This window comes from Microtus oregoni, unplaced genomic scaffold (assembly GCF_018167655.1).
Source record: "Microtus oregoni isolate MIOR12 unplaced genomic scaffold, Mior012 000025F_ref0000491, whole genome shotgun sequence".
NCBI lineage: Eukaryota > Metazoa > Chordata > Mammalia > Rodentia > Cricetidae > Microtus > Microtus oregoni.
The window spans coordinates 3,078,317-3,103,219 of record NW_024543084.1 but is presented as its reverse complement, the minus strand read 5'-3'; the positions used below and the strand labels follow the sequence as shown (position 1 = coordinate 3,103,219).

Here is a 24,903-nt window from a genome sequence, read left to right as displayed (position 1 = left end):
TATTTAGTGTGCACAATGTATTCATTTTGTTACATGAACATGAAACCATCTCAGCATTTAATCAATAAGACAAATATCTCTATCACTCCCACACCGCCTCCTATTCAATAACAGCTAAGCTATTATTGCCCCAACTCTCTTCTTTCTCCTTAAGCATTTGCTCTTTGGGTTTCTGTCCCACGTTGGCCTGCACGTTTTTAGAACACTGTATTAATATGATAGCAGAACAAATGCTTTTCTTTTCATTTCGAGACAGGTTCTTCTTATATAGACCAGGCTGGCCCAGAGTTTACCACCCTTCTGCTTCAGGTTCCCAAGTGCTGTAATTAGAAATGTGTGAGACCACAGCTATCTACAATGTTTCTAGTTGTTCCACTTTTCCTTGGGACTGGCTTCATTCAGTTGACAGAATGAGTTATTGATTCTTCATCTTAGTGTCCGTGGATAGATTATTCCGTTTGTAAGACGTTTGCTATGTATGTGCATATGTATCTGTAGATGGGTGCACACAAGTATAGTTGCCCTTGGAGAACAAAGGCTTTGAACGCCCAGAGCTACAGGTAAAGGCTGTTGTGAGCAGCCAAATATGAGCAGTGTGATCAGGACTTGGGGCCTCTGAAACAGCAGAGCTCTAACTGCTGAGTCCCCTCGGTCTTCATTTGCATTGTATAGATACACTAGAATTTGCTCCTCTGTATTGCTTTTGGTGGACTCAGGTATACATTTCGCCTTCTTTGCCAGTGTTATTGGGAAAGTCCTTAGTCCCTTTGCATTTATCTCCTCTGTAAAACTTGAATTGAATGCCTATTTCACAGGAGTTTTAGAGAATCAAGAAATGAACTAATGTGACGATTGACTACCATGCATTAAAAAAATTCTGGATACATTTCTTAGTTTTTGTAATTTTCTTTTTTATGGTAGTGTTTCAAAACAGGGTTTCTATGTGTAGCCATGGTTGTCCCGGGACTCACTTTGTAGTGAGAATGACTTCAAATTCACAGAGACCCGCCTGTCTCTGCTTCCTGAGTTCTGGGAATAAAGGCATGCTCCACCGCTGCCCAACTAGTTGTCATAATTTTCTAATTGCTGTTTATTGTTTTCATACTAAAACACATTGTTTTCCCTAGCACAGTGGTACAAATCTCTAACCCAAGCACTGAAGGTAGGGATAGAAGGGTTAGGGACTCTAAAGTCCAAGGAAAATATACAAGACCCTGTCTCAAAACTAAAACACAAACAAACAAAAACCCCCATCTTTGCTGCATATTTTAGTACCGATTTTTCTCGATCTCTATTATGATTCTAATCCCATTTCAAACCCATGGATAACAATACTCTTGATTGTCTAATGTAAGAAGACTTTTGATTTATATTTTCTTTGAGTTATTTTTTCTTCTTGAATTGATGAGGTGTTTCTTTGTCTAATGTTGTACCCACGTGCCCAGTATTGACAGTACCAGGCAGGAAAAGGTCTGAAAGAAGCAGTTGGGATGCTTGATTTGCATCATGAATGTTCTCTTAGAATTAGAAGGTGCACTCACATGAAGGACTTCGAAGGGAGGTGGGGGAGGTGAAGGGTATTCTTCCTCAGGTAATGCTATGCGTCTGCTTTATTCCCCTCACAGCTGCTTCCGTAAAGTGTGCCTGCACAGGGGTTGCCAAAGTTAGACTCCTTCTATGGCATATATACCACAAATAAATAAAATGTATAGAAAAATAAGTAAACGGTGCTTTTCTTTTTCAATATATTCTACTTAAATATTATGTCCAATGGATGTAGCAGAGTTCAGTGTGCAGATGCCAATGGACACAAGAATTTTAATTTCTTCTTGGGGATATTGCGAGAGGGGTCCTTTAGGTCTGTTTGTTTTGCTCTGACACTAATTCTATTTTTGATTCAAGTATCTCTCTCTCTCTATCTCTCTCTCTCTCACACACACACATACACACACACACACACACACACACACACACACACACACACAGAGAGTGCTAGTGGCACACACAGTGTGCATACAAAACTGACAAGGATGAAAAGCCTGTATCCTTAATAGTGAAGAGTTGGCACATCACCCTATATGAAAACCTGTTGTATATGTTCTCCTTTTTTAAGATTTTATTTAGCTTTATTTATTTAGTTTTTTATTTATTTAGTTTTTTAACTAGCTCAGCCATAAAGAACACTGATTATTCTTTCAGATGATAGGGATTTGATTCCCAGGCCTTATGCAGCAAGCTTGGATCTATCTTTACATCCAGTTCCAGGTGATTTGATACCCTCTTCTGGTTTCCATGGGCACTGCGTGAACATGTTGCACAGGCATACTGCAGGCAAAGCACCCACACATAAAAACCAAAATGGTAAACAAATATTTTTAAAAGATTTTATTTTTAAAGGACATATATATGCGAGTGTGGGTTTTGGGCACATGAGCACAGTGCCCATGGAAGCCACAGGAGAGTATTGAATCCTCTGGAGCAGGATTAACTGCAAAAGCTGTGAGCTGCCCAAGGTGGAAGCTGGAAACTGAGATAGCTCTGCAGGAGCAGTAGGTGGTCTTAGCTGTCTTAGTCATCTTTCCGTCCCGACACAGAAGTTTCTAATAGAATTAGAGGTTACAGAGCTAGGAGCTGTGCTTCTTAAAAATGGCTGATGTCTGTGGGGATGGAGGGCAGCGCTGTTAAAAATGAGCACCAAGTGGCAACTGGCTCATCCTACTGAGAACGCTTCAGACCACTGAATTTTAGTGACGTAATGATGAAGAGGCATGTCCACTCACTAACAGGTTTTCATAGGAAGTGTTTCTATTTATAGTAATATAATGTTTTATACTTCACCAGGATAAGCTGTGGTGCGCGGACATCTACAAATTGTGATAACCCTTTGGAAGCACTGAATCCTGTCCACCAAGCTCCAGGAGCAGTTCAAATGAGAATCAAAAATGCCAACAGCCACCACGACAGGCTAAGCCAAACTAAATCCATGATCCTCACCGATGCTGGGAAGGTCACTGAACCTGTAAGTCAAATACTCCAAACATGCCACTTTCTCTGAGCAGACAGATAAAAAGACAGAGAGAGAAAAAAAATGCTAATTAGCTTTGTTTTGTTTGTTTACCTAATGTACACCAGAAAACTGTTTTGTAATGGATTTTATCTTGCCTAGTTATAGTCATAATAACATCCCCAGTTACAAGAGCAGAGCTGGGCCGAATCCAGAGTGATAAAGGGGATGGGGAGCCAGGCTGAAGAGCACCTTTGACTCATTTTAAGGGCCTCTGCTATCATGCTTCAGTGTCATAAAAATAATGAGGTTATGCGAGCATGCGGCGTTTGTACTTCCAAATACAGTACATCACTTTGAAAAGCCAGAGGCTAAAATTAGCTAAGAGTGAACTGAGGGAGAAAAAAAAATATCAACAACTTAAAAAATGTGAAAATCTCTTTCTTCAAATCTCCCCATAATAGAGAAGAGTGGAAAGTGTGGTTTGATTTGCGGTGGGCTCCAGCGGCTGCAATGGTGCGGCTATTTAAGGTTTGGGGAGGAAGCCATTTTGTTCTGATAATGTGTCATTAGAAGGATTTGAAATAAAATAGTTAGAGATGAACTCTACTGCCAATTGTGTCCCTGGCCCTGCACGCATCCTGAGCCACTAAACCCACTGATTACGATGAGTCTCCTCTGGTTAATTTTCCAGCATAATGGTGGTAACTTGCAGCTGAGGCCATAGAATGTTACAAAATTATTTATGCAGTGTTAGCCACTCTTTTGGACCCCAGATCTATTTTGTTTGTCACAGAGAGAGGAGGAGTGAGAGATAAGTTAGCTGGGGACAGACTGTGAGTCCCAGTCACCGTGCAGGAGCATGTGAGCTATTAATTGAGTATTCTGATGTTATCATCGGGGCGTATGAAATATTCAGCTCCCTGAGTGATTCAATGAGGTAAACTGACTGAGTAGACTGTTACCAATCATATTCATTTTCCACTTTTCACTTGCATTTCAAGGGCAAAATTAACCCACAGCAATCTCAGGGGGCTGAGAAATACATAAATTCAATCATTTCTTCCTCAGGTGTTGTAGGCAGACGTAACGTGAGAGAGCCCATGTTGGTACAGGGGTAGTGACAAACCCATCCTTAGACGAGGTAACTTGTGAGCAAAGCCTTTGCCTTTATTGACTTTCTCATTTACAACGATTGTCTGCTGGGAGGCACAGCACCGTCAGCTGCCTCCGCTTTCAAGCCAGCTCAACTGTTTCTCAACTATGAGCTTGAGACAGTGGTTGGAGTCAATTATCGGACTCTCTATATGTTCCCTCCAGAAGAACTGTACCTTGAGAAAAGTTTAGAAGTTAAGTATATTTAATGATGCCTAGCATATTTTATTGGCTGTGTTTAACAAAAGGCACTATGCCGCAGTTGTTTTTGACAAGCATGAAAACATCACAGCATGAGACCGCAAAAGGAATTATGGAGAGAAATTACAAGTGATCCATCTCTCAATGAATTATCCACCTCAATAGCCCGCAGAACTCAGCTACCAATTAACACCTACTTTATTACATGTTGGGATGTACTTAATAACTTTCATGTGTTTATGCACTATTACCTTGACTGATGCCTCTTGTACAATTAGGCATAATTGGCATATCAATATGCAAAAGTTAAAAGGATTAACCCTCTTAAAACTAATGAGCATTTCTGTATCCAGCTGCTAAATGAGACAAAATTAGCATTTTTTACTTTTGGGCAGGATTTTATCATGCAGTTTCTCATTGTTGGTATTACCTTGTTACATAACTTTAGTTTGGGGGGTTGTAGGCTGGACGGCTGGAGAAAAAAAAGAGTTTTCCAAAGTTAAATTAGCTGTAATTATCCCAGTTTTTGTTTCCGCATTCTTAGTCTGAGCAATATGGATTCCTCGATAAGGAACAAAAATAAAAGTTACTTCTGGTTATGGGTACTCGGTGCATAATTATATAAAAGGGGGTATGTTAGTGAGGATATGTCATTTCACGGAGGAAACTTGGCTCAGAGAGTCTGTATTGAAAGCCTGCCATGGCAGTAATTTTCTTTCTGTCTCAGTTCTTCTCATCTTTTTTTTTTCCCATGCACAATTCTCTGACTAGATACTGACAGAATGTAAAGTATTTTGGCATATTTATTCAAACAAGCCTGTTAAAGTTATCTGCTTGGTTCTTCAGAAGTTGGGTGATGGTGTGAGGTCAAGGGGGAGAGTTCGCATTTGGAAGTGGGGGCGAGATACCCTAAAAATGTGTACGCGTGTTTACACAAAGCAGTTTGTTAGGAGACACACACACACACACATGGTGTCTCTACAAAAGAAACACTACGTACTTGGAGGTCATGCATATGCTGTGTGTCTTGTTCAATAAAAATGTCTTGTTTATAATAACTGTTCATTGGAAAGTCTCATTTTAAACTACTGGACTAACAAATTGCATAAATCGTCAGATAATCCCAGTGATTTCATTATTATTTTTAATGTTTTAGGATAAAATCAATAGACTTTTTCATTAATTCATAATTTCATTTATTGAGTTGCAGCATTTTTATATGACTGTGTACTTATAATATATAATATGTCACTTGTAAGTCTTTTAAGATTCTGAAAATTGAAGGTATTTTGAAATGTTAATGTAGTTTTTCAACCCCCCAAAATTACAAGCAGAGGTGAATTTGGTTGGGAATATGGGGATTTTGAATGTGTTGTTCTCTTTAATCATCAAATAATCAATATCAAAATTTCAAGAGGTTAATTTGATACTCAGGGAACGTTAAGGAGCTAGGACTACTGGATGTGGAAGGATGCAGGTTGCAAGAAAATTGCCTCTCCATAAAAGAAAGACAGAACATTCCAGTTGAGTGGAAAGGAACTCCCTGGTTTCCACAGTGATCAATTGTTCCATGCAGAGGTGCACAGTGAGACCCCTGAAAGGAGGGTGGCTTGTTTTCCAGAACACACTAGTTGAAAAAGCAGTCGGCAAGGGGAAAAAAAACGGAGCAAGGGAAGTTGCCTGTCTAAGGGCAGAAAGGCCAATGTCCAATCCAGCAAAGAGCTAGTGCCAAAGGTTCAGTGCACTTCGAAGCCTATTTATCGTGGGGATGCTCCAGTCTACCAGACAGTTTAAAATAGATATTAATGAACAGTGTAAGCAGTCCAAACCAGGAAGCTGCAAACACAGGATCTGCAGGCTGGAGCCATTTCAGCATTTAATGCTGGTGTCTTCAGCAGTGACAAGCATGAATATTCACCATTCCCATCCCGCAAACCCACAGAAGGGCATTACTACATTCATGGCCATCATGAAGAGGGAAATATGTTTTCACTGATGTTTCGATGAGGACTTAGGTCGAGCCATCCCTGAGTGTTAACATACGAGTTCCCTCTCACCCCCATTAACACACTGCTCCTGGTCTCTCTCTCTTCTCTGTCTCTCATTTCAATGTATTATCAGGAGAAAGAAGAAACAAATTTCTTTTGTTTCTTACTTCTGTCGTTATAGGACACTTGCCAAAGTTGTGGCTAGCCAAAAAGGCAGACATAAAAATCACTACTAAAAATATAAGCCTTCTGTTTAGCAGACTTTTTGAGAAATATTATGAGATTGTAGGGCATGTCCATATTTACTTCAAATCAAGCTTATAGTTAAGTTTGAGGCTTTGTTTGGATAAATTGTCCTGAAGTGGATCCCGATATTTAATTAAAATGACACTAAATCACATTGAATTGATAAGACTTGGCATCTCAAACAAAGGTAATTGCCCGTATTGGTTTTGTGCAAAAATAGCGCTGCTTGGAAAATGTGCAGGCAACACAGACTGTCAACTCCATTTATAGATCAATATGTGAAAACCATTGATCAGGCAGGCATGTGTAACAGTAACACTTTGCATTTATTTGTTGTTTTTATACCACATTAAGGCTTACAGGATTATAGACTTCCTAAATATTTTGACTTCCTCATAAATATATGATCTGTTGCATGTTAATTAAATGAGAGACTGTAGCCATTTCTAAAATTGTTTTTAGTTTGATGATTTCCTTTTATTGCCATGGATCGTATGAACTGAAAATGGATTAGTTTCCTTTTGCATAAAGATTATTAAAGCTTATTTTAATGTGTCCTATTTAATGTAAGATGTGCCTTCCACTTTGCTTTGGAAAACATAGATACAGGCCGTTATTTTCTCGTAGTGAGTGACTGATCTGTTTTTTATTAATTGGGCATTCTCGGTGCACAGGGTAGAATTATTTCCTGACATATTCTGCACACCCTGAAGATAACAGGTCTTCTTGATTTCCCTGATAGAATTTGTTTTCCTTCTTTTCTTTTTTATCTAGCTCCGTGACACAGGCATCTGATCGAACATTACACAGAAAACAAACTGATCATTTCAATTAAATTTTAAACACACACGCCAATGCAATTTGAATTCTATCTTTCTGATTTGAGAACAAGCCTCGTGAACTGTTCTTCTATACTGCATTCTGCAGCTGAATCTTCCTTATCTCATCAGCGTAAGGACAGTGTTTTGTTCCTAATCTTTATTGGACTATTGTAGATGACATTTGTGAGCCATTTTGGTTTATAAGGAAAGGCTGGAGGACAGTGGAGCGAGACTCTCTGCAGATCCAAAGCTCTGATACGACGATGCAATCATGTGTCTTCCAGTGCAATTTTCTTTGCCACTGAGAGGTCAATTCTGTTGAAGAATCTTTTTTGTACCCTCTGTAAACGTTAGCAGGGTTGCTTTCAAGATGGTATTCAGCTTTGTACACGATATTAAAATGCTACAAGAAGCAAGCAAGACATCAGACGTACCAAGTTAAAAAAGAAGGAGACAAGAACAATAAACAGAAACTCCCAGGTTGCCTAAGGTAACCGGTCTCCAGCTGTTAGCAGCCAGGCTGTGGAGGCAGATGAAAAAGTTTGTTAGTCCGAATTCCCACTTTTCTATAACATGCCCCAGAGAAGATTAAACCCCAGCCAGAGATTTCCATCCCTGTCTGTGCCACCCCGTGCCATTTCATGCTGGGAAATCTTTTAACTCTATTTACCAAGTACAAATTGGGGTTCCCAAAAGGTGGGGGAAATTTATGGTCAAATTAAAGAGTCCATACTTCAAAGAATGAGCCAGGGCTCCAGAGTTCACACATGTGGCAAGCATCGTTTTCCTTTCAACTTCAGCACGGAGCTAAATTTGTTTAGAATCTCCTACTGACTGAACGTGGTGCAGAATGTACACGAGATACATTTTTTTAAAAGTTAGTCCTCTGATTACTAATTTGAATCCAAAACTCTAACCTTGTTAGCATCTGGACTTATTTCCATAATAACAACCCCTTCAGAACCTACAAAGTAATGAATAATTGACAACAAATGAAATGTTTTGATAGTTGTCGGCACAAAGCATGTTTAATGTTTTGTGTTGCTTCCTAGCTAATTATGTAGATGACACATTTGTCAGACCTTGACTGCCATTAGAAACGTGTTTCCAGAGGGGAGAAAAACAGGCTATTCATAGAGTAATTAACTAGAATGCTCAATGACCTGTGAGAGATTCAAATCGCTGCCAGTTCAGACATTGTTTTGTTACAGAGCAGAGGGGTAATTAAAATTCCAAATTACAGTCCTATGATGGAGCATTTGTTTGTTGACAGTATACTCTTACTCTAGTTTGTTAATTCTTTTTTAAATTGCTTCTAATCCATTTTATAGCTTTAGTAGTTCGGGCTTTGAATTTACTGACAACTAATATTATGGTACATTGTGCCTCAATGGAGGACTGCCTGCTTCAGTTTCCTGGGAGCACAAGGTGGGTGGGACAGAGATGCTCCCTCCTGAAACTGACATGCAAGGTGCTGTCAGCAGAAGGAATGTCACTGTCGTGAAGCATCTTGTTAAACACTCCGTTCCTTCCCGACTCTGGGTTAGGGGCCGCGGCTCAGTAAAAACACAGTGATAAAAAGGGAAATTTCAACAAACACCTAAAAATGCTGAAAGAGACCTGTCCCCAACAAGAAATGATGGATGAGGATATAGGTACCCAGAAGAAAATAGAGGAGGTAGCGCTGTGGGGGGCTTGAGGAGTGTGTGGAGACAGGAGTTGGGTTAATTCATGGGATACAGAAGTGCACAGGGAAGCTCAGACACATCACTCAATGTGGCAGTTTTTGCCGCAATGCTTTCATAGCAGGTCAATAACAAACCTGGGATAACAGGTGTCACTTATGTGGCTTCCCGAGGAAGTATTAGAGAGGGCTAAACAAATCTAGAGGGCTAAACTAGCCTAGAAAGACTCAGCCCCAGTATGGCATTTATTTAGGTTGCTGAAAGTGAGAATATAGTTTTATTAAAAAGATCTGACAGAAGTCACACGGTGTTTGATGCAGGCGAGATGACAGAGGCATCCAGGGAGCGCTGATTATCCCGAAGTCACTGTCAGCTAGGATTGATTTTCACTTTCTCCATTTTATGTAACGGTTCCTGTAATACAGCTGACCCCGAATCACGTTACCTTGTCATTTCTCTGCATGGCTCAAGAAGAGATGAGCTGAAAATAGCTAGACACCGACCTTGAACTTGCCAGAAAAGTGAGACGTGACAGTGGGGTTTTCTGTAGTTCATGTACAAAGAGGAAGGCACACTGTTCTCTGCTGAGTTCATCACAGCAGCACAAGGGGGCAGAGCAGCACTGGAGATCACAGGTAAGAACTTCAGCACCGTGTGGAGAAGCCGGAATCTGGGAGAGCAGGGATCTGGTTTTTACATCTTCGTGAGACATAAAGGAGAATCACTGATGAATCAAAATCTCGAGTCCCATGATGTTCAGTCAGTAATCTGAAATTATACATTCTAATTGAAAGAGGCTACCTAATATTCCGAGTGCTTTTCCAACCGGTTATCTGCAGTGCATCTTCCTTTATTCATATTTTACCCTACCCACCAAACAACTCCGAACTCTAATCAGCATTAGGAAGAGAGTCTGAGGACACGCTCCAAAGGTGACCTGCCATTTTTAGGAAGGTAAAAGCCAAGATAAAGAATGGGTTTTGCCAATGAATTCAAGTTTTCCTGCATGTTGTATCTTTTCCAGATTTAACATTTGCATTAATTTTCAAAAATCACCTTTTATTAGACCGTGATTACAGGCAAGGTTAACTTAAAACAAGGCATAGTGAATAGTTCTTTACTTCCTGAAGATGAACAATCATTGATTCATAAGTAGGGTTCACACAGTTCTCCGAGTTAGGCAGAGGAGAGAGAAAACGGCAAACAGCAGCTCAAATAAACCCCAGGTTATAGACACTTGATGTAATACCATGCCACCTTTGCACGTGTGATGGTTCATTAATATCTTTAAAAATTTTTGTAATGCCTAGATATTTTCTTACATAAAGTAGATTCTGCATATACAGGCTTAGAGCATATGTGAATGCATACTGAGTTCTGTATCTGCATATATAGTATGTATACATATCTATAAAGAAACACCACACAAGTAAGCACATACATATTTGTATTACATGATTTTGTAATCATCTGTATTTCTGGAAAATTATATATATATATATATGTATGTATATATATATAGAAGTGTATATATATATATATATTGCAGACAGACATATCAATATAAGCTTATTAATCTGCCATAGGTTCAGCTCACTATGTAGTGGCAATTTTAAGTTTTTAAAAAATAAGTGGAATCTTAATTTATTTTTAGGGCACAATAAATTGGGGGTTGTTCTAGCACCAAAAATGAGTCCAAATATATTTTCAGTACATAGATCATCACAGAATTTTTTAATACCTAGATTTTTGTCCACTGGTGCAAGGAATGTATCAGACCTCTGACTTCTGATTTGGAGAAGGGAATGTGTCAGGGGGCATTTGGATGCTCAAAGGTCTGAAGTGTGCCGGTGTGTGTGTCTGTCTGTCTTTCTGCCTTTGCGTGATGCTGAGGCCTTTTGAGGGAAGTCCTGAGTAGCTGTCTGATAGTCTCACAGACTTTGTCTTCCCACTCCTGTTCTGAGTAGTGGAGTGAGCGCACAGACCTCCAGGTGCCCTCTCCTAGACGCTAGTAAATCCATCCCTAAATGGTTGATTAGCCTCGGCTTCTGAGGTCACCAATGACATAAAGCCGTTGACGGCTAAAACAATTCCCCGGAGTCTGGGTTTGGATTTTACTTTCCTCTCGTCCCTCTCTTCAACTTGCAGGGCTTTTAATAAGGGACTTCACTCCCTGATGTGTTCCGATTCGGTTTATTGTTGCCATCTGTTTAGTTATCCTCCCAGGTTTGTGTCGGAAACATTGGAAGTCTTCTCTCCAGCCTTTGAGTCCCTGTGTTCCTAAAGAGCTGTGGGGAAAGCACATGTCAGTTTTCAAAGAGCATATTAAAACCTGATAAGCAGAACCATCTCCAAACACCGGCGTGGAAGGCTGAGGCATTATTTTGTCCGTTAATGCTTGTTGCAACTCATTAGCAAATGGGCAGCCTTGTGGCTCTGGCAGACGTGATGCCGTCTCAGCTCCACGCAGCCTCCTATGGAGCTTCTCTCAGGTGAAAGATTTTGTGATTCCTATTTACTTTCAGTGCCTTGACAATAAGTTTACGGGGGCAGGAGGTGGGGGATTTGAGCTGTAACAGCACAAGTGTTTGTCATATGTCAAGCAGGTTAAAGGGTGCGCTAATGCCAAAAAGAAGCAAGTGTGTGAAAACAAGAAAGAGGAAAAAATGAAAGGGGACTCAGAATTTCTTTATCTTTCCCTGTTCCCCAACTTCCCTTAGTCCTCCATTTTTCTCATTACAACTGCTATATTACAGCATTGAATCTTTTTCTGTTTTTTTTTTTTCCACCCTGAAAGTCAGCATCATGATTTTTCTCCGGTGGACACTATTCTCACATTCTATCGGATGCATTTTCCCTACGCATAATTCTTTGAGAAACAATGTAGTCGCTGACATAGACTAGTTATCAGGTCATATCAACATTGATTTGTATTCTGACATTTGGGTAAAATAGCCCACACGGAAGCAAATCGGTGTGTCAATATCCAGAGGTCACCCAGAAATTCCAACGAGGAATAAATCCAGCCTGCTTACACCCCGGAATAAAGAAGCCAAATAACTGAAAATTAGAAGGAATTTCAATAAGTGACCTTATTTTTCCTGAGATTCCAAGATGCTCTTATATTATGTTTGATGGTATTCAGAAATGGCAGCCTTGTTTTTATGCACTGCCTTCCCAAGGCATCAGAAACAAAGGTGATCAGAATGCTGCTCCTTTATGCAGTGTGAGTCGTCACACTGTGTCTAGCCTTATGTTTATACAGGATCTCTGGCATGGAGCAGTAATGGTTGCTCTAAACTTTCCTCTGTTACCTTTGGGCACCTGACCTGCTCTCTTTCCCACAGGGCGAAAGGGAGCTACAGTTTCATGTACGCAATGAGAAGGGACATGTGTCTCCTTGAATTGAATTGTCCTGGATCATATCACGTAGCACCAAGTGACCCAATATAGAAAGACAGGAAAACAAAGTGACAGTTTGGTTTAATAGAAACTAACATCAAGAAACCCAAACCTCCAGGCCCACTGCCAGATCACAGAGACTGAGAGTTGGTGTTTTCTTCGTAAATTTGTTTAAGGCACAGTCTTTAATCAGAGGTACAAGGTTAATGAAGATATAAGCCCAGCACGGGTCAGGCAAACTGGGTGTAAGTTCTGCAATTTTGAGAATCCACAGGAAAGCGAATCTAGCTGCTACTTGACAATACATCACACTCTGGGGTCTCACCTATTGATCACTGCCCGACAATGGGCAACCCTTCCCAGCGGCTTCCTCTTTCACTATGAATTATTGACAGTGTTAATGCCAATAGCCCACGACCAAATAGACAAGAAAGACATTTAAACTCCTGATGTAGTAGCCTTAACTTCTATGCTATTAAAAGCGGGAGGGAGACAGAGAGAGAAACACTTACACACAGGGACAATGTGACATTCTTGAAGTTCTTGTCTACAGCTGAAGCCTATCCTCTCCAAATGCATATTTTTCTTTTTTTAAGTGATCACTAGGTCAGCTCCACCCGTGTATCCTTCGAGTGTCCCCACCTAGAAAGCAGAACAGGCCAGCTGCTCCCATTCACACATTCATTTGTTCATGGGCTTCTTCAACAAACATGTCTTGGCACTTTCTACAAATGTCAGAATTGCTTTGGAAGCAGGGCTACAGAGCAGAGAGTGCTTCTGTCTCCTGGCAGGTTACCTACCTTTGAGTGAGGTTAACTCCTAATCCTTGCGGTCCAGGGCTCAGCCTGCCCGTTTCATGGCAGCAGCGCTGCCTTAACTCTTGGTGCTGTTGCTAGGATCGCCGGCTTTCATTTTGACCCACATGCACGATGCTTGAAAATGGCCAGGGAACCAAGCAATATTCTTTATTTTCACTTCCTGTAGGATGTCTCTCTGTGGTGGTAGATCACAAATAAAATTATTTTTCTTTTTCAAACATGCTTAGAATTGTGGGTTTCCACATGATTTTAAACTCCCGTGTGTATAGTTGGACACCTCTTCTGTGCCCTGTTTGCTGGATACACACAGGTTCGTGGAGGATGATGTTGACAGCTGAAGAAGCTGCTGTTATTCTTATCTGGTTAAAGTATGTCGGTCCTCTTCTACTCACTGTTGAGTTTGACTCTTCCTTTGTACTAATAAAATTAATGATAAATTGAATTGGTGTTAAAATAATACTTTATGGCTAAAAATAAAATATTAATATATTTGTTTGTCTCATCTTTGTTCTTGATTTCAGTACAAACTGAACACAGACCTAATTTAGACATTTACAGAGGAATCAAAACTGTCATGTTCTGGCCTTCTAAAATTTTCACTTGGTTTTTTGCTTCGAGGTTTGGTGGAACTTTATCCTTCGGGTCCTCATCATTTACGAAGTCATGTGGGATTGATTGCAGCTTGTACTCGATTTAACGTATAAGCCTATCAGAGCAGCCCCTACCATTAGTGTTTTCCTGTCTAGGGAAGATGAACAAACCACTATCGCCCTTATAATGTGCCACCAATCTTGTGCTTACACTAGATCAAAAGCGACATTATCCATGAAGGAAAGCCTGGACCACAGGGTGAGTCACTGAAGAACTATCTTGAGGCGTATTCCACCCAGAAGGAAGGAAGGAAAAGGAACACTTATATGAGAAATTTATTGAATTGCTTAGACATGCTAGAGCCAAGACACAGTGTTAGTGTCCGTAGGATATTACGATGAACTACTCTGTTAACAGCTCTGCCCAAGGAGAAGTGCTTTTCTGATCTTAATCACCTGATCATGCACCAGACGGCACTATTGAATCCTTATAAGTTTTTGTTTCTCCCATATGGTATAAGTAAATAGCTGTCTATCTACGAGAATGGATAAAGAAATGTGTATTAGATTCCGGACGTACTAAGTGGTGTTACTCCTCACCTTCTGCTGTGCTTCACCCACGCTGCTCTTTTCCATGCCAAGTCTTCCACCTCTTTCATTGGGGCCGGTCTTGGATGACCTATGCTTCCCAAAGATCACCATCCTGTACCTAGAAGTCTGAAAACTGTTTTTCACCTACAATGTATAGACTTTCTAGAGACTGTTCTCACCACAGTCTACCCCGACTTCCTGCCAATCAAGTGCTTTCTCTGAGGTTGATAGATTACAAACAGGCGCCCTATCTGCTGACACAATTGAGTCCCCAGGTATTTGTATTCAGGTGAAATGGGTTTTTATTTCTTTATTTATTTTTATTAGCATTTTTGAATGTACATGCTTAGCTGGAGGTGTGATGCTTTCTTGAAAGTCATATGGCCTGCTTCGTCCTGAATGCCACATTGAGTACCTTACAGTCACGGACTGGCAGCCTTTTCCCATGTGAGGACACCGTGCAGAAAGTCGGAGTGTGCCAATTGTCTTTACACATGGGAATTCAGAAGCTGACAGTTGCTCCTCATAAATTTGGAAATGTAGTCTCTACCACATTTCAGTGACAGTATAAAAACAATCTTTCTTTATAGCTAAAGATGAATTTTCTTACTCAGATTTTTCTCCTTTGGGTTTAATTTCAATTTTAGACTCTTACGCTGTAAATTAACAAACATCTTGCTGCCTCTTAGACAACACTAAAAGCGTAACTGTGTTGTGTAAGGGAATGGTGTTCTCTTGTCAGCGAGTTATAAATACTCTGTTTACTCTGGGTTATCTGTGGCTTAACTGTCACATGTTTTGTAAAAAAAATCATTCTGAAATGATGGGAGGCTGCTTTGGAAGTCAGAACAACATGTGGCGACTCAGAACACTCATCAGAAGGCACGCAACAGGCCCTCAGAAGCAACGAGGCACGAGACGAGATGCAGCAGATCTTATCCCAAATTAAGCCAGCTTAGTCTTGAGTAATAATCTAATCCCTTACCCTTTATCATGCATTTTTGACTAATTAATCTCAACTTGAAGTTTTTGAAACTTTGTGTGAATTTTTATCTCCTTTTCTGGAGCATGCGAAAGCCCCTAAGAAGTGGAAACACAGGAACACGAACTCTACAGATACAGTCTCAACTTAGCTCCTCAGACCTAAAACTTCTCCAGCAGCCGGTGTTTTATCCAATAGAAGCCTTTATAGAAACAGAACAGTAGTGTCACACGAGGAGAAAGCACTCCTCAGGAGCACAGATCGGAGGCCTCGCAGGGCATCTGGGTTTACAGTTGGGATCCTGCTTGCGGCAGCTCCGTTTTACTCTTCTTCCTTCTGTCTTTTTAATTGCACTGACATTTTAACATTGCCACTGCCCTATGAAAATTTGTATTTGTATTTAGAATGCTTCTGTGATAAGCTGGTTCCCCAAAAAACCGTCAAGAATCCATAGAAACTAAGCCGCTGCTGTCCCATCTAAATGACTCAGTGCTCCTCAAGCTTACAAGAGGACCCCCAATGATGAAGCTTCCTAGTGGTGTTTGAGCCACCAATTCTAATGTTAATGTCTCCAGTCGAACTTTGACTTGCCCAGTGAGGCCATGTGAAACTCCATCATTAAGTGAAATCAACACACACAGATCTCTTGGGTATAACCTATCTAAATTCCTGGTTCTATGTAGGAATAAGCCTTTGAAAGAGGAAGGCAAAGTGTTTCATACATTGGAGAGGTCATTTACATAAATAAAACTTCATGAATCTTTATCCTTTGCTGATTTCTGGTGACAGAAATGATTGTGCCCATGGCCATAAATCTCTAATAAAAAAGAATTAAAGATTTAGTTGGATAAGAAGTGGCCCTTCTTGGTTCTGTCAGAGTTTTCAGCGGTCATTGTCCCTTTCAGTATAGTACAAGGTCCAAGTTCAAAGACTGAACCAGTCACATTTCGGTCAGTGAGGACTAAGATACTTTCGGGATTATAAAGTCAGATGTGTTTCCTACCCTCGCAGATCTCCATGATAGTCCTTGCAATGTGTTTTTCCACTCCATGCAGTAACTATGAGTCCCTTGATTATGAATCTGGGGTAGTGTTGGCCAGACTTGGGGACAAATCCTGGCTCTGCCCGCTATTGATCACATTAGTGTGGACTCATGACAGGGTCTTTCAGTGCTCTTAGTAAGACAACTGTAAAAGTAAGTCAGAAGGTAGTGGTACCCGCCTTTAATCCCAGCACTCGGGAGGCAGAGGTCTACAGATGAGTTCTAGTACAGCCAGAGATAGACAAAGAACCCCTATCTCAAAACCAAAACAAAACAGAAAAGTAAAGATACCTATCATCTTCAGAGAAATAAAAGATGAAAGAATATGATATGTACAAAGAGCCTGTGGGTGTTTGTATAGTAAGTTAGCTTTTTCTTAAGTCACCATGTTGATTAAACTAGCCATCCTGCCATTCTTTCACATCCTTTCAGTAAAGAGGTTGTGAATGTCTGTCCATGTTCTCACCTATTCTGATTAAAACCAACTTGAGTGCTTATTCAGGTTCTCCTTGATTTCAGCTTGGCTTCTTACTCAGCTCTCTGAAATATGCTGTTATTTTATTGATGCTTGTTGGATTCTCTCTTTTGGTCTGACTCATGGTTAGCTGTTGCATTACACTAATATAAATGTTTAACAATTGGAAGCATCCACTTTGTGCTTGGACCAGTGCTGTATAACAGAAAATTTTCTTAACCCTTAACCACAGCAAACTGACGATGGTGGTAAAATGTAACTCTAAGAAAGTCTAATACCAAAGCTGGGCTTCCTGCAGGGTGTTTCTTACCCAGGAGGGAATGAGTGAGAATCAGAAGTATCTGAGTTTATACCTACTAAATTTACTAAGACCCAATTAAAACTTAACCTCCTATGCTCAGTTTTATGTAAGGTTTACTTTTGTCTGAACTCTACTGCAATTATTCACCTTTTAAATTATATAGTTATTTATTATTTATAGCCGTGGTGTTCTTCCTGTCTTTATAAACTTTCTATCTTTCTTCCTGCTATTCAGTAAGAAACTATAGTTTTATAATGTAAAGCACCTACTTGATTGAAAATGTCTCAAATTCAGACCTCATGCCAAATATTGCCAAAATTACATTGAATATTACTTTATAAGGCTCAAAGTATTATTACTCCAATGATACCCAACTAATCCTATCTTTCTGAATTTTCAAAGAAAACATTTATGAAAACCCATGATAAACCAACCTGCTTCCATCTTGGGTTTGAAGAGGCGAGCATAGAGCCTGGAAGGGTCTGTACCCTGTCCTCTGCATCTGTGTTATGGTTGTTAGCTTGATCTTCTTGTGGGACTGCTAATGGTGGGAGTAAGTATGTCTCTGACTCTTTTGCCAGCTCTTGGGACTCTTGTCCTCCTATTGTGTTACCTTGTTCAGCCTTGATATAAGGGCTTTCCCTTGTCTTATTGTACCCAGTTTTTCCATGTTTGCTTGTTGCCTTTTGGAGGCCTGCTCTTTTCTGAAGAGAAACTAAGTGGGAGTAAATCTGGGGCAGAGAAGAAGTTGGCAGAAGCTGGGAGGAGTGGAGAGAGAGGAAAGTGTGGTCAGGATACAGTGTATGAGAGAAGAATCTATTCTCAATTTTTTTAAAAAAGAAAGTCACCTTACAGTAAAGACAAACTATACTCATTCCTGTTTATGCTTAAATCTGTTTCTCAGGAATTGGGCTATGCCCTACCTGTAACCTTAACTCCATATAGTTCTGTACTGCCTATTCCAGGATACAGCAAACATGCCTTTGTCCCTAAAGGTTGTTATGACCACCTGTTGTTATGACCACCTTGTTATGACCACTTTGCAGCCATACCTTTGTTTCACAAGGCTGTTATGACCAACTTCTTATGCTTATGTCCTGCTTCTGTTACACCACCTATTTGTTTGCCAAATTGCCTATTTGGAAAAACCTACTTCTGAGCTATAAAAACCATTATCTTTCCCTTGTCAAATGTTGATCTCTTGAACCTTGCTCTATGGGTTCAAACCTTGTACATTAATAAAGCTTTGGCCATGATTTAGGTCAGTGGTCTTTCTTCTTGCATCTGTTGGATTGATACACAGGAAGAACAAAGGCCAAAAAAAATTGTGCTTTTCCCCACCAATAGAGAAGACACTGCTGTGTCAGTTTTTCAGAAGAAACTGAGCTCAAAATGGGAAGCTCACCTCTTCCACAGCATTCAGAGAGTAAAATAGCCCAAACTGGCCAAGTAATTCTGCTCCATGGGGATTACTTTGTGAAATACCCAGAATCCTGTTGCTCTTCAGCCTTTCACATTTTTTCATTAAGAGACTGGAACACTCAAGAAGCGACACAATGGGAATCATAGGGAACTAGCAGTAGAGTTAAGCAGACAGGGACCAGCAGTGACTGTGACTGCCCTGTTAGGAACTGACCTAGAGTTAGCAGAAGCACCAGAAAGGAAGACAATGTTGCAGTTTTCTAGCCATTTCTAATCAGTCTGATCTAAGAGAGAGCTTGCAGGGAGGACAAAGGATGCTCCTGTAGGATGCTCCTGTTTCTGTCTTCCAAAACTATAGAAGGTATACTTGTGGTTGCTGTCAGACTGCTTCAAGGTATACCTGGCTCCAGGAAGGAAAATCATCCACCTATCTGGATAATAAATTCTACCTAGAAATAGTCATATGCCCTTTTATAAGCAATGAAGTTTGTATTTAGTTCTATGTACTGGAAAAGTAAACATAGAGGATTAAAAAGTAACATTTTATGTGATGAATTGTTCTCTCTCTCTCTGTCTCTCTCTCTCTGTCTCTCTCTCTCTCTGTCTCTGTCTCTCTCTCTCTCTCTCTGTGTGTGTGTGTGTGTGTCTGTGTGTGTGTGTGTGTGTGTGTGTGTGTGTGTCTATCTGTGCTAGTAACACAGAGACAGAACTTTCCTAATCAATTTTAGTGTCAGGATAAAAATTGTCATAGACATGAGTCTTTGTCCTCTTTCTGCTCACTATCTTTCCAATGTAGCTCATTTCCTATTGCTTCTGTTTTTGTGGCCAGCAGGTGGCTGTTTTACTTTCAGGCTTTAGTTTTTCAGACAAATTCCAGGGAAGACATGAAAAGGGAAAAGATCCATGTGCAAGTTGAACTTACTTAAATAAACAAGGAAGAAGAGAAGAAAGGAAAAAGAAATAAAAACAAAACCTGTTTAGTGATCTCTACCAGACTTATGGTTCAGAAATGTATCACATGTTCACATTTAGTTTCTGTAAGAATTGGGGAACTTATTCAGGATACTTACCTAATGTAAACTAAATAATTTTGGGTAGATGTAAGTACTAATAAAAGATGAACAACCATGAGCAAATATTGAAGAGGTGGCATTCCTTAGATCTTCAAGACCTTTGGAGTCTACTGTGAGTTTCGGATTTATCATTTCATGCACAATTAGAGGTCACTGAAGGATTCTAAGCTGATTAAGTCCCTCTGCTGAGGGAGAGAAGAGTTAGAAAAAAAAGGTAAAAACACAGGGGACTATGTGGCACTCTATCATAGTCTCTGCATAGTAAATCAAGGTAGCTTGTCCTAGGTTGGTGGAGTAAAGACAGATGGAGTCAAAATAAAGAATATATTCATGTCAATGTTCAATGACAAAGAAAACAGAAAAGGATTGGCTATCAGTAGAAAGGGGGGGGGGGCTTTTAAATGTTGTGATAGGGGAGACAATGGATGGTTGGTTGTGCCTGTCCCTGAGCTGGAAAGAATAGAGCATCCCAGGGAATCCTCAGTTAAGATGTCAAGTACTTACAAGTTTCTGGGATGCATCACAGTGAAAGTTAAATATTGACAATCAAGAATGTGATATAGGAGCTTCCTGTGCTTCTGTCCATATGCATTGGAGATGCATTTTGATGCCAGTCACAAACGTTTAGTGATTGGTGCTGCAGAAACTGCCAAAATCTCATTAAGACATACAGTTACAGAAAAGTGACTATTCATGGATATGTAATAGTATTTATCTATATGAATCTGTGTGCTTTGATATACATGTGTGTATGTTATAATAATATTAGAAATAGCTAATGTTTTAAATGTTATTTTTTTTTCCTCTCTTGTTCCAGGAAATCTCGAAACTTTTAACTTTTCCATAGGAAGTATCAATTCTTGTTTAAGAGACTCACTTAGTCTTTGCAATATGAGAGGAAGGGAAAATGTCAAAACTGACCAGAAAATGACACTTGGCGGCAACATGTAAAATAAATGTTCAAAGATAGAATCAAAGTGCAAACATCAGGGCAGAGGTAAAAACAAGCCGCCCACGAGCGCGCACACACACACACACACACACACACACACACACACGCCCTCCTGTTTTGTCCGCAGTGAATTGAATGGACATTTTCAAACCTTACTTTTCCTGCTTACGGTTTGCTCCAGGATAAAATGATACGTGTTGTTAATCAGAAAAGGTTAGTGGCATATTTTTTCCTCGGTAGATGGATAGCAGACCCTAGACCAAATTGTTTATAACTTCTGTCTAAGAGTTGTTATATCTCAGGAGCAGAACACACAAAAACATCAACTCTGTGTTTGATTTAATCCACTTAAAGAAAAGAAAACCCCACAAGGAACATTATAGGATAATGGGATATGTACAATTAGTTGCTTTCCAAAAGGTCTTTCCCAGTTTTATTCTTCTGGGTTGAATTCCCTACCCATTTGGCCCTCAGCTCCGCAGTCTCCTGTTGGAAGAGGAATCTGCGGTACTGTACTGGTGCCCACTTTGAATCAACCTGCATTTGTCAAACAACTCCCTCTCATCCACACAGTCCCAGTGTAGCTGCTGCTTGCAATTCTCCTTTGTTTGTCCTCTCCATTTGTACCTGGTGGATTGTATATTATATTAATTCATAAAACTGGCTCTGCCAGACTCCCCACGGTTACAATTATTAAGGCCATAACTGAACCAGTTTCTCTCATCTTGATCTTCAACCAGAAGTTCTTGTCCCGAAGCTTTTGCTTCGCGTTAAAACGCTAATGATCACCTCCACCAAATTAGCAGCTTAATAATAATATTAAAACAAAGCTGAGGGAAAAGACTTTGATGGCTACCTTTGAGAGCTCTGTATTCTAACACCTCTCCCCCGCATCATTAACAAGCAATGACCTTTAATTAAAAATAAAAGACTTATACAAAATACCTGAAGAAGCCTTCTTTTTTAGCATGACATGTTCTCACATTGTTGTCTTTATAAAGAACGTCCAAACCTACTGCATTTGTTTTCCAGATCTAACAAAGTCCCTACTTGTCCATAGGTTATTTTTAAGCTATTTTTTAGCAGTTGTGTTGTTTTTCCACAGAACTCAAGTTAGTTATAAATCTAGTTGAATGGTAGAAATTTGGTAAGAGCTTTGACGTTCCTATCTGACTTACTTGTAAAAAGAGCTATAACATAGATGAATCGTTGTAGCCTGCCCCTACACCCACAGAGACAATGGAGGTACTTGATGGTTCTTTCATTTTCCCATCTCCTCCTGGGAAGAAAAAATAGAATAATGACTTTATAATGAAGTCCTTATACAACCACAGTGTCTCCTGAAACAATATTAACAGTATTTTGTAATTGATCAAGTGGGAAAAGATCTCTTTAGGTATCAATTAGACGTATTAATATTATCCATTCCCCCTGCTAACTAGTAATATCAATAGCATTCTAGACTTTTCATCCTCAGATTTTAAATCCATTGTCTATTTTAAGTAATGAAGCTAAAAAAATTTGAAAGTGGATGCTGTAGTGGTGGACGCTGCATCCACACATAGAAGGCCACAGAGGGCTAAGAAACTATGAAACCTGAGCTTTTATGTGTCATTAGCTCTTTAATGAATCTCAAGGGCCCCTGAACCAATGAGCTGAGAGTCTTGGGAAGCCTCTTGTCTGCCTTGAGTGGAAGAAGTGAGGGAGAGCACACAGATTACAGTGCTCAGTCCTATTAAAATATTCACAGAAGACTCATTTGAAAATGTATTAACCACATACTAAGTTAAGGCCCACCACAGATCAAATGCTAAGTTTGGGGACAGGAAGCAATTGGCTGAAGTTAATTGGCCAATATTCAGGGAGGAAACTGGAAGAGAGAAGGCTGGGAAGGAAAATGCCCTGATAGCCTTTTAAGACCTGTGGTTGGCTGACGTTCTTCTGATAACGATCTGTGTCCATTGGTGTGTCTTCCCTTAGGAGGTAAACACATGAAGAAATGGTAGCCCTGGTGCCTCCTGAAAATGGAGCAGGCGTCTGCATGCTAGACTGGAGGGAAGGACTGGGTACTGAACGCTTTCATTCCCAACCACATTTGGGATAAATAATGCCCTCTAATCCCCAGAAGCCTCTATCTTCTTACTCTTAGTGAAGTGTTTCCAGGGAGGGCTTCCTAATGACTATACACTGAAGATTTCCTCCAGGCCACATTATGATGATGACCTTCACAACTCAGCTTTGTTGCCAGATGTGTTTTCCAGGGAAAGAAAGTACCAAATCCAAGTCATAGGTCATGAAGCAGAGTTGTCAACCTGCATAAAATAATGTAGAAATAATGTAACTAAGTAATCAGTAAGGGATATGCAGTAGCTGAAAGAAATCAAGATTTAATAATGAATTAGATAAAATATATATTTTGCTTGAGAAAATTTTAAATACCAACAGATTTGAGGGAAATCATTTCCCTGTTAGGCTTGAGCAAGTTCTTTTATTTTGAAAAGTTCCTCACCGACAACTGATGAGATGAAAGGGATGATCTCATTATAAAATTATTAACAAAGATTATTTTATATGGATAAAAATGTTAAATAGGCAATTATGTGAAAATTTTCTACTGTTTCTATGTATAATATATCTCCCACACAATCTCAGTTGTAATTTTCAAAAACAATTAAGGAAATTATTCAACTCCAATATAAAACGAATTTATTAATTTAGGTTATACGCCTCACATTGGTATCCATATGCAGAAGACAAACTAACAGTAAATTAATCATTATATGTTCATATCCAAGCTTTTGGCGGCTAGTGAAAATCCTTCCATGAAAGCAGAAGAAATTTCCTTTCTCTTGACTTCTTTGTCATTTATCAAATAGAAAAAAACTATCAAGTAAAAAAAAAAGTCTCCTTAGAAAATTCATGACTTTAACAGCCTTCTTTTTACACATGTTGACTTCCATTTTGAACTGTTTAAACAATAAAGAACAGTTAGCGACTTTTGTACTTAGCTACTTAGTTATTGCAGATGTGTTACTACATGTTTCTAACTTGTGCAGCTGTAGTTTGGGCAAGGGACAAAAGGAAATGTCTGTATTCTAACGTGGCACCAGTCAGTTTAGGACTGGAGATTGTTTTTCTGGATGGCTTGCTCATGAGAGTAGAGAACAGTTGTCATCATCTGAAGCTGCCTTCAGAATAGACAACAGAAAAACATCAGAGAAAGTTATAACAACAGAGAGAAGACTTTTATATTTTCTACCTACCTCTCATTTTCCGTTGTGTACTTTTCAAGAGTACCAACTTACCACTGTGTTCATTCAACAATTTGCAATTCTCACTGTGCCTGACAGGCACACCGATGACTCTCAAGGGCAATCTAAGGAGGGGTGGAGGCTCCTGGGCTTCTCAGATCCACAGTTTTCATAGTGTTTGTAAGCTGTGCCTTGTCGTTTTTATGCACGTGGCATCTGGTTGAACGGTGAGATCCAGAAGAGACTCTACGATGTACTGTCACAGTAGGCTAGCCGTAGATTTCAGCTCTGAAGAGCTGTTTCCTTTTCTTTTAAGACAGACACAGAATTCATTGGCAAAACTGCCAGCCAATTCTTCATCAAAGAATTGTTTTGAAAACTAGTTGTTTTTGTTGGAAAAAAAAACATGTTTAATAGCCAATGTGTTTATTATTGTTGCCTTTAAATGAATTGGTACTTACATATTATTAAAATAACTCAATTTTAGATCCTTGTGATAAGTAATAATAACTGTAGCTTACATTAACAATGTCTTTAAGGAACTTAAACTTTTAAAGAGAGTAATGTTCTATTATAAATATTTGAGAACCTTCATCTATTTTAAAAATGCAAACTTCTACAGAGGACGCAGGAAAAGATGTTATAGGAAAATGATAAAATACATCATTCTGTGCTGTGTATGTTTATCTAATGCTCATAAAGACTCCATTCCTGGAGATGGCAGCTATATATTATTCTCACAAATAATATTAAAATAATTTCTATTTATTTTATAAACAGATCTCACAAGGTGTTTAATTTTATACATTCATGAGCCATTGAGACATGAGATCAGTCATTAATTTATTTCTAAGGTATTAAAATATTAAATTGATTAATCATTGATTAGTTTAAAAGTATTCAT

The 24,903-nt window shown here is 39.5% G+C and overlaps 1 protein-coding gene across 1 annotated transcript in view; it reads left to right on the top strand.

Moving 5' to 3' along the window:
• The first annotated feature begins 2,914 nt into the window (after positions 1–2,914).
• Positions 2,915–24,903, top strand: part of LOC121462866 (rho GTPase-activating protein 15) — a 568,141-nt gene continuing 546,152 nt past the window's right edge. The window contains exon 1 of the mRNA XM_041674830.1: positions 2,915–3,019. Within this exon, the coding sequence (XP_041530764.1) occupies positions 2,930–3,019 (90 nt within the window). The 5' untranslated portion in view covers positions 2,915–2,929. The remainder of the gene's footprint in view (positions 3,020–24,903) is intronic.